Here is an 11,029-nt window from a genome sequence, read left to right as displayed (position 1 = left end):
ATATGTATAGTCGCCATTTTGAATGCCCGCAATTTTTGTAAAAGGCAAAATCTGAGATGGCCTCATATCTAAATTTGAACCTTTATGTGTGTAGTATATGTGGTCCAAATGATATACTTCTATCATTAAATGCACAATTCTTTCACATATCGGCTGCACTAGAACCACATAATGGTATACTTTACAAGAATAAAAAACCGCTAAACGCCGTAAAAATGAGTGGCGCATAAAATATTCCAGCTACAAAAGATCTGATATGAATATTACGTGGCGCGAAAATGGATTTTCATTTGATGCAAAACAAAATTCTAGTTTTATTTTAAAAGATTTTTCCATAATATTTGCTAAATTTGAAGTAAACGCGCCACAAAAGAGTAACTTTGATACAGTTTGAATTTTGAAACTCTTTTGTGGCGCGTTTACTTCAAAGTTAGCAAATATTATGGAAAAATCTTTTAAAATAAAACTAGAATTTTGTTTTGCATCAAATGAATATCCATTTTCGCGCCACGTAATATTCATATCAGATCTTTTGTAGCTGGAATATTTTATGCGCCACTCATTTTTACGGCGTTTAGCGGTTTTTTATTCTTGTATCAGGAGTTTTTCAAAGTTATTTATAAATTAAATGTATGAAGTTGAATACAATGTTCCTCTATTACACGTCAAGCTTTATAAATGGTCACCTTTGTTGCATTATCTCCCAAATGATCTAGTATCCATCGAATGTACACTAGATTTTTTTTTATTCGAAATAGATTGAAAAAAAAATATTAAGATGGCCGATAAATGAAGTCGGATTGCCCGTTGCCAGATCAAATTTAGCGTCGTAACCACTACAACTACATAAACCATTTCGCGTTAATTGGATTATACTTTTGTAGCTTAATAACTTCTAAACGGCTTAACCGATTTTGATCAGTTTGAAACCGAGTAGTAGATCAGTAACCGAGTTTGAAACGTATTGACCAGTAGTATCTGATGGATCTAAGGCCAAGTATGATAACTGAAGCTATTACAGGAATTATTGAGCTTGAGAAACCGTTTTTCCCAGGAAATAGATTTTATCATACTTATGAAGCCTATAACCTAAAAAATTCACATTTTCCGGGATATGAAGTATACACCGTTAAATTCGTCTTGAGTCCTTCTACAAACGCTAAGTTATTGGCGCAATTTGTAGGTTGAAATGTTGAGTAATTGTCGAAAAACCAAAATTTTCAAAGTTTAGTTTTTCAGTTTTTCGGCTATACTGAGCCGTGTGTATGTCTGATCCTGACGGCTTAGACACCATTTGAAAGCTTAAGTCAACACTATTAATTTGATGTATTTGCGGTTCTCCTGGCTCTTCTTGATCCGAATATATATACCCCCAAAACATATGCCGTTTTGTACCTACCAAGTCCTATAGCTGGCTTATGGGTGGTCAAAAGTCACAAACTACACCGGTTCTAAATCGGCCCTGACCCCCTCTTCAAACACAGAGGAAAAATATCAAATCGGTTTAACTTTCAAACATACATACATATATATCCACAAACATTTTCCCTTTTTTAAATAAAAATTAAGTCACATTTCTAAGCTCTATAACTTTTGAATGGTATAACCGATTTTCAAAATTAGACATGCGTTGGAAAGGTAATGATCAGTTTTATTAGAAGCCGCAAAGGTTGGACTTAAATTTTTAAAGTTTTTGGGAGTTGTGGGGACGAGAACGAAAAACAGACCCTAAATAGGAAGGGCCGTAAAATCTACACTCTTAAACCAAAATCGATGGTTGACATATAAATGGGTGACTCTTTTTCTGAACTTTAAGATGGGAGTTGGCCCAATTTTCAATTCAGTCAGATTTAGAAAATCGACAATTTCGTGTATATATAGTGTCGCGTGTAGGGGGGTGTGGGTGTGCGCTACTGGCGAGAACTGCCGTTCTCTGGTAATGTTCAAAATTAGACATGCGTTGGAAAGGTAATGATCAGTACTGTTAGAAGCCGCAAAGGTCGGACTTAATTTTCGAAGTTTTTGGGAGTTTTGGGGACCAGAACGAAAAACAGACCCTAAATAGGAAGGGCCGTAAAATCGACACCCTTGGACCAAAATGGATGGTTGACATATGAATGGGTGAGTCTTTTTCTGAACTTGAAGATGGGAGTTGGCACAATTTTCAATTCAGTCAGATTTAGAAAATTGAAAATTTCGTGTATATAATAATGTCGCGTGTAGGGAGGTGTATTTCTGCGCCACTGGCGAGAACTGCCGTTCTCTGGTAATTTTCTCGATATAAAACTAACAGCTTCGATAACCAATAAATCGAAAAATATTAATTTTATCAAAAAAATGTATAATGAACATTTTTTGCTTATAATTAATATTTTTACCAGCATTTGCGGTCAAAATATAATAAAAAATTTCCACCCTCGAGATGAGGTGGCAACCACCCCATGGTAAAAGCGTCTTTCGGCATCATATAGATTTGGATCCTTGGACTATCCACTACTTATTGTCAAATTTTCAAGCAAATCTATCCATTCTGTAAAAATTGCGAAGTGAAAAATTTCAGTTCCTGGACTAATTATACTTTTGGAGCTCTATAACTTCTGAACGGTTTACCTGATGTTGATCACTAAACATGAATTTGAAACGTATTGACAAGTAGTATCTGACGCATCCAAGATCGAGTATGATAACTGAACGTATTACAGGAATTATTGAGCTTGAAAAACCGTTTTTCCCATAAGAAATAGATTTGATTATACTTATGAAGCCTATAACTTAAAAATTCGAATTTTCCCAGATATGAGGTATACACCGTTAGACGCGTCCTGAGTCCTTCTACAAACGCTCAGTTATTGGCGCAATTCGTAGGTTGAAATTTTTAGTAATTGTCGAAAAACCAAAATTTTCAAAGTTTAATTTTTCAGTTTTTTGGCTATGGTGAGCAGTGTGTATGTCTCAGCTTGATCGCTTACACGCCATTTGAAAGCCTAACTCAACCCTATTGATTTGGTGTATTTTCGGTTTTCCTGTCTTTCCTTGAACCTAAGATATATACGTCCAAAAAATATGCTATTTTGTATCTACCTAGTCCTCTAGCTGGCTTACGGGTAGTCAGAAGTCAAAAATTAGACCGGTTCTGAATCGGCCCTCACACCTTCTTGAAACACAGAAAAAAAAATTCAGATCGGTGTAACTTTTCCACACACATACATACATACATACATACATATCCACAAACATTTTCCATTTTTTAAATAAAAATTGAGTCATATTTCTGAGCTCGATAACTTTTGAATGGTATAACCGATTTTCAAAATTAAACATGCGTTGGAAAGGTAATGATCTGTACTATCAGAAGCCGCAAAGGTTGGGCTTAAATTTTTGAAATTTTTGGGAGTTTTGGGGACGAGAACGAAATACAGGCTTTAAATGGGAAGGGCCGTAAAATCCACACCCTTGGACCAAAATGGAGAGATAACATATGGATGGACGAGTCTTCTCCTAAACTTTAAGATGGGATTTGGCCCAATTTTCAATTCAGTCAGGTTTAGAAAATCGAAAATTTCGTGTATATATAGTGTCGCTTGTAGGGGTGTTGTGCGCTACTGGTGAGAACTGTCGTTCTCTGTGGATGCCCGCGCGGATATAAAGAAATTATTGCAATAGGAAACAACAAAAATCAAACATTTAGGAATTCGGTACTTGTCGTACGTTTCTTTGGATTTTTTCGGTAACATATTCTCAGTCACTTTTTTGGCTTTTTTAACTATTTCTTCAGAAATATCGAATTTCTCTTGCATTCTGACTTTTTTTTGACAATGTCACATGGAAAAACTTTGTTTACGTTAATAACAAATTGCTAACCAACATCACTTTTTTAGCAACGGTACTAAATGCCTGCTGTGATACAATGTTACTTCTAATTAATATAAAATAAAATTAAAATTTTAATTGATGCAATGAACCGGTATGAGATAAAGTTTTGTACGTACCACATGCATTATTAGATGTTTATACCCTCGGGCGACATATAAACTCTCGGGCCGGAGGCCCTCAAATTTATAAGCTTGTCACCCTTAGGGTATAAACATCTATTTAATACCCTTGATACATAAATAACTATTATGCCATATTATTTAGTCGTCTTGGCTATTATACATTTCATTTTCTTAAATGTTATAAATCTTTTTTTCGCCGATATATGTAGTTGTTATATTTCTTTAAGATTTTAATATATTTGAGTATATATTTTTATATTTTTTTAAAAATAACATAAAGTTGTAATTATGTATGGTAAAAAATAATTTATATTACAGATTGAACATTTACAAAAATAACACAGTATAAAATCTTTCATCATTAATTAGGTGAACCATTTTTTCTAATTTCGAATACGTTATTTTCCATAACCATGTCTTCCATGACCACGTCCACCACCATAGCCAGCTCCGTATCCTCCACCGTATCCACCGCCATAACCGCCTCCATAGCCACCACCACCACCGCCTCCTCCGCCGCCTCCTCCACCGCCGCCACCACCGTATCCGCCACCATACCCGTACCCAGCTCCGCCGCCATAGCCCCTACCTCCACCTCTATTGTAGTTGCCCCACGGATTGGGAAGAGCGGTGCATTGGGATACTAGTAGGATGAAGGCTAATAATGAGACCTGTAATAATAAAAACGTTACGAAAACAAAAAAAATATATACAGGGTGTTTCATTAATAATTGTCCATAGTAACTGGAGAAACCTTAGCACAAAATACGAAGATTTAACCTAAAACACTTAAATAAAATGTGGTTCCTTACTGAGTTACAGGGTGTTTCATCTAAAAATTTAAAAATTATTTTTGCTTAGCATTTTCAAACTATTTAACGTATCCTTTTCATACTTGGCAGGAAGTATAGGTACTGCAGAAGGTACTAAATTATGTTAAACAAACGTTTATGGCTATTACCAGAGGCGTACGACGGGGGAAAGTGAATGGTTGACCCTTTCCAAATTCTACGCCACTGGCGAAATTGCTATTTTAGTTCAATTTTTGGATTCTCCATTACTTTCCATGAAAATAATATACTCTTTATTCGTAACGATAAAGTCATTAGTTTTCGAGATATTTGAAGTTAAAAATGAAACGACACGGTTATTTTGATCAGTGTATTGTGTCGCTTCATTTTTAATTTCAAATACCTCGAAAACTAATCATTTTATCGCTAAGAATGAAATGTATATTATTTACATAAAAACTATTGCAAAATCAAAAAATTACACTAAAATAACAATTTCGTCAGTGGCGTAGAATTTGGGAAGGGTCAACCAGCCACTATCCCCTGTCGTACGCCTCTGGTAGTAGCTAGAAACGTTTATTTATCCTAATTTAGTAGGGTGTACAGTACATGCACTTTCTGCCAAGTATGATAAGGATACGCCAAATAGTTTTAAAGTACTGGGTACAAATAATTTTTAAATTTTAATCATATGAATCATATCATAAATTAATAAAAAAAAACTGTACCGTTTCATATTTAACTTCAAATATGTCGAAAACTAATGACTTTATCGTTACCAATGAAGAGTATATTATTTACGTAGAAAGTATTGTAGAATCTAAAAATACATTGTGAAATAAAAAGAGATGAAACTGGTGGTGGGAAATTAGCAATATAAACTTATAAATTTATCTTATATTGATAGTTTCCCACATTTAGACGTATCGGAGGAGTTTGGCAAAGAAGAATTTTATAAAATTCTCCTGTGACAGTTTTACTTCGATAGGTCTAAAGGTGGGAAACTAATATAATGTAAATTTATAGGTTTCTATTGATAATTTCTCACCTCTACTACTTTCATCTCTTTTTTATTGCACAACGTATTATGTTTTTCGTATTTTCCGCTATGGTTATAAGAGTACTCATCACTGTACATTGAGAGCTTATTATGACTCTAGCTAGCGCTAATCCATATAGACGAGGGAATAATTAAATCACATATTTCAGAAACCCCGTAAGCAACATTTTAACGGAAATTTAGATTATGTCGGGTTTGGGTTGTAAAAGACGCATTTCATCCGTGTAATTCAGAAACCCCGCCGTTGTTCGACTAGTTAGTGTATGTATTTAGACAATACTGTATTTAACCGTGTAATGCAGAAATACCGTAAGTTCCGCATTTGCGGGGTTTCTGTACTACATGGTGTAAAACGTCAATTGTGCGCAGTGGTTAGACTCCTTGGAAAATACTAAATTTCTTATTTAAAATTCTCCAAAATTTAATGCTGCCCAATATTTCAGTTCAAGAGGTATTTTGTCTCCACCTACTGACTATTAATGTATTTGAAATTCATGATCTCCACACGGACACTGCAATGTTTTACGTAAATCATGAAGGCGTTACAAAAAAGGTTGTAATGATGTATGTTCATTCATAATGCATTATATGTATAGATTCTGTTCTGCCTGAAACAACACGACACCAGCACATATTTTCGGACGGATGTGCAGGACAGAACAAAAACCATACAATGGATTCGACTATGTGCCACCCTGGAATCTACAGGACGTTTTGAGACAATTAATCAATATTTCCCTATTAGAGATCTGTTCTCTTCCATGTGTTAGATATTTTGCTGTAGTCAAACGAAAAATGAAGAAAACAGATCGAATTTACACTGCAATGGATTACTTGGAGTTAATAGCGAATGCCAGTCAAAGACAAAAATTTTCTATTTATGTAGTGCATACTGATATGATAATAGACTATAAGTCATGGTGGCCCAAGTACTATAAGCAAAACTGTCTGTAAGTTGGCTCGTATGCTCGTGGAGTTACTAGAGAAATGAAAAAAACTTTTGCTATTGCATCCTTCATGCACTTTACCTATGATTCAAGAAAACCTGATTATGTTGTAGCACGTGATTTTATTAACTCAGCTGTACAGTTTGAATATCAGTTAAGTAAAACCAACTCAAAACCTATTCTTCCAAAGACGGCAGCATATCCAGAAGGGTGTACCTATAGCAATTATTGTGAAAAAAAAATAAGAGATCTACAGAAGTGAAAATCCTGCTTAACATATGACATTAATGTTCAGAGCTTCTACGAGGAGATTTTTGGATGGCCAGTAGTGGGCAAATATGACCCACATGACGTTCTTTACTAACTTTGTATTTACGACATATTTAATGTATGTAACTGAATAAACATCTTACTTTTTTGTAAGTAATACTTTTTGTTTTAACCTCTAATTCAGAAACCCCGTTAGTGCAGCGAAAAAATCACTTTGTAAAATTGTCAAAAAAGCAAAAATTAATATTCAAAAGAAGAAAATCATTGCAAAACACTTATATGCACACAAATATATCATTAAAATTGTAATAAATAACAGGAGTTGATTGCAAATCAGCTTCTTGTCCAACACGAAAAGTGATGTTCGGCGTACTTGTGGGGTTTCTGAAATATGTGATTTACTTATAAATGGAGAACAACTGAACATCAGATACTTTGGTAATATCATTTTTGCAGACATGATATTCAGATAATTTTCAGTAGTAATTGCACAAGAGCTCTAAAATTATTGAATTTTTCCCGAGTGTCACTTTGGCAGTTTTAATTTCACGAGCCGAAGGCGAGTGAAATTATGTCAAAGTGTCACGAGGGCAAAAATTCTATATTAATTTTAGAGTTCGAGTGCAATTTGTTGCGATTATTTCATGAATAAAACTGTTCAAAACCAAAATTTTATTGTAATTTATATATGTAAGTACCAATTAGTGAAATTAAACACACAGTTGTTATAAATATGTATTTGACGGTTGAAAGTCATCACTTTTATAATTTTTAAAACATTTGTCATTAATGTCACTGAATGTATTTTTTCGTAGCAACGAAGGGCATCTGACGTAATATGCTTAACGACGGGAGATTATCAAAAATTATCACCTTAATTTGCATGTCTGTAGCTTTCTATTGGTCAGAATCTCCTGTGAATGAAATAATCTCCAGAGTAGCAGGTTTTTTAATAGAAAATCAACAAAATACATCGTTTAAGGATTAATAGGACAACATCGAGAAAATTATTGTTCAACCAACTTTATAACAAATTAACAACTTTATTACAAATCAGCAACGATTAGGGTTATTAAGGCCGGCCGGGCTCCAGGGGTAGGCGAAGCAGGCGGCTGCCCAGGGCGGTAAATTTTAGGGGCTGCAAATTTTAGACGACAGCTAATATTTGTCTACCAACTGTCTACCCAGTGTGGGAGGGAGGCGCAATCTCCGATCTTGCCAAGGGCGGCAAAATCCCTCGGGCCGGGCTTGAGGTTCTGCTAAATAATGAACTGATGGAACGAGTAACGTTGTCGTTGTCTGAATAAAACATTGTAGGTAAACTCTGCCCAGTGAACCAAATCCCTACTGTCTAGTAATTAGTCAGAGTTTGGAGCTGTACAAAGATCAAGGAAGCTTTGTCTTGGTAGAATCGATGGGATACAAGAAGATCTGATACAAATGAGAGCTAAAGGATGGCGAACAGTATAGTCCAGGGCGCATCTGTTTTGAGATGGACGTTGAGAGGTGACTCAAATTTTTTTGCAGAAATTGCTTGAAAATAGCTCAAATAATAATAATTGAGTTATCCTCCCACTCAAAAAGGCCCGGAACATTGTTTAAATAATCAAAATGTCAAAAAATTAAGGAAAAATTAGAATTTTTTCTTCGTTTTTTGATTATAACTTTAAAACTATTCATTTCTGAGAAAAGTTCTACTAACGTAAAAGTTGCGTAATTAAATTTCCTATAATATAGAATTAGTTATAAATTTAAAAAATTGTCACCCTTATTGCAAAATAGCAATAAATGCAAAAAAACGATCAAAAAACAAGTATTTGCATTTTACGTTTTTCAACCATTTATGCTTCACTTAGAACCTTCATATTTTACCCAGAAAAACTTTATGATATAGTAAAACAACACTGTACATTTCATTAAGATCGGTTTAATAAACTTTACAAAATAAATTTTGCAATCCAGCTTTCGCAGAAAAAATTCATTTTTTTTAAATGTTGCAGGACTGAAAATAAAGCAGATAACAAGTTGAATTTTTTTTTGCTTATAGAAGTGTACTGTATCTTTCATTTGCAATTTGCAAAATTAAAATTGATTAATTACCACGGCGTCAGGAAATTTTTTAAATAAACATTAATTTTTGGTGCTACGCGCAGGACAGCGGTGTTCGATTCACACAAGTTGATTTCCGCCAAAATTTCTTCCAATCTTTATCTAATATATTATTTTCTTACTCTATATTCTGTTGTATTTTGCATATATGTTTAAAAATAATAAACTTTTATTCTCTAAGTTAAAATATGAACAAAGAAAGTTTTTGCTAAAAAAAGTGTTATTTCAAAGGATAGAGTATGTGTTTTTATTTTGCAATAAACAAATTTATTTATTTATATCGAAATGTAATAAAAATTAAAATGTATCAATCATTATAAAGGTCATTGGAATGCCCAATCAGAGCAAACTATCCGCTGTCCTGCGCGTAGTACCAATAATTATTATTTATTTAAAAAAATTCCTGACGCCGTGGTAGTTAATCGATTTTAATTTTGCAAATTGCACATGAAAGGTGCAGTACACTTCTATATGCAAAAAAAATTTCAACTTGTTATCTGCTTTATTTTCAGTCCTGTAACATTTTGAAAAAATGAATTTTTTTTGCGAAAGCTGGATTGCAAAATTTATTTTGCAAAATCTATTAAACCGATCTTAATGAAATTTTTAGTATTGTTTTACTGTATTATTAACTTTTTCTGGATAAAATATGAAGGTCCTAAGTGTAGCATAAGTGGTTGAAAAACGTAAAATGCGAATACTTGTTTTTGTATGGTTTTTTCGCAATTATTGCTATTTTGCAACAAGGGTGACTATTTTTTAAATTTTTAACCAATTCTATATTGTAGGAAATTTAATTACGCAACTTTTATATCAGTACAACTTTTCTCTAAAATGAATACTTTTAAAGTTATAATCAAAAAACGAAGAAAAAAATCGAATTTTTCCTTAATTTTTTGACATTTTGATTATTTAAACAATGTTCCGGACCTTTTTGAGAGGGAGGATAACTCAAATATTATTATTTGAGATATTTTCAAGCAATTTCTGTAAAAAAATTTGAGTCACCTCTCAACGTCCAAATGTACTAATATTTTTACAGATGCGCCCTGGTCTAGTAGGTGAGGAGACAATTTCATAGGTCATTAACAAACAGAAAAGTTTAAATATAAAATTAATCTCGATAAATTCCCTTTTTATTTAAAAAATACGAACCCTATTTGCGATGTACCACTAAAAATTAAAAATGGGAGGATATGTGGTTAATTTAAAATATCACATTTTATCGGCTTTATTTGACTATTTAATGTACATCGAGAAAGAAAGATATGGGAGAAAAATAAAATGAAATAAATTATTAAACCAATAAATAAGAAACTTAAAAAAAATGAATAATAAAGAAAAAATGAAGAAAATTTTTGAAATTATTGAAGTGAATATTACTTACAACCACTGCAACAAACCCCCTCATTTTACACTCCTCTTTCTTCGCTGCTAAGAAGACACCAACCAAATGAAATAATTAACTTCACAGCTTGTTGATTTCCTTATATACAGGTAAAAATCGTCTATAATAAGCAAAGTCAAGGATTCGTCTCGATTTTTTGTAGTACTCTAGTGCAAAAAAGTGGAAATTACGTTTCATTGATTGTTCATAATTGGTTTCAGTCAAGAGTGTTGACTTTTGGTCTGAAAGGGACAAAAAACTACAAATTCAAGAGTTCTTTAAAGATGTGTGAGAATTAAATAATAAGTTTTAAGAGGTTTGTTTTATGTGTTTTGGAAAATTTTACACGGATATTGAACAAGGTCTTTATCATCTGCACAAACACAGTGATGACTCAAACATCATTATAACGTACAGTGTTAAACGAACAAATTCCTTTGAAGGGTCATATGTCCCATAAACTTGAAAAA

The 11,029-nt window shown here is 33.2% G+C and overlaps 1 protein-coding gene across 1 annotated transcript; it reads right to left on the bottom strand.

Moving 5' to 3' along the window:
- Nucleotides 1–4,281: 4,281 nt before the first annotated feature.
- LOC114329437 (uncharacterized) lies at nt 4,282–10,719 on the bottom strand. The gene is made up of 2 exons (XM_028278541.2): nt 10,560–10,719; nt 4,282–4,666 (listed from the first exon to the last, which is right to left on the bottom strand). Exons 1-2 carry the CDS (start codon nt 10,581–10,583, stop codon nt 4,394–4,396), a joined length of 297 nt encoding a protein of 98 aa, XP_028134342.1. The 5' UTR covers nt 10,584–10,719; the 3' UTR covers nt 4,282–4,393.
- Nucleotides 10,720–11,029: the final 310 nt, after the last annotated feature.

This window comes from Diabrotica virgifera, chromosome 1, assembly GCF_917563875.1.
Source record: "Diabrotica virgifera virgifera chromosome 1, PGI_DIABVI_V3a".
Classification (NCBI taxonomy): Eukaryota; Metazoa; Arthropoda; class Insecta; order Coleoptera; family Chrysomelidae; genus Diabrotica; species Diabrotica virgifera.
Note: the sequence above shows the minus strand (reverse complement) of the source record. Positions and strands in the feature narration are given on the sequence as shown.

What these genes read in the sequence shown, in the direction of transcription:
- LOC114329437 (XM_028278541.2), bottom strand. Translation starts at nt 10,583, where the DNA reads ATGAGGGGGTTTGTTGCAGTGGTT. An exon ending in GGGGGTTTGTTGCAGTGGTT is followed by an intron (nt 4,667 to 10,559) that starts GTAAGTAATATT and finishes TTATTATTACAG; the next exon opens with GTCTCATTATTAGCCTTCAT.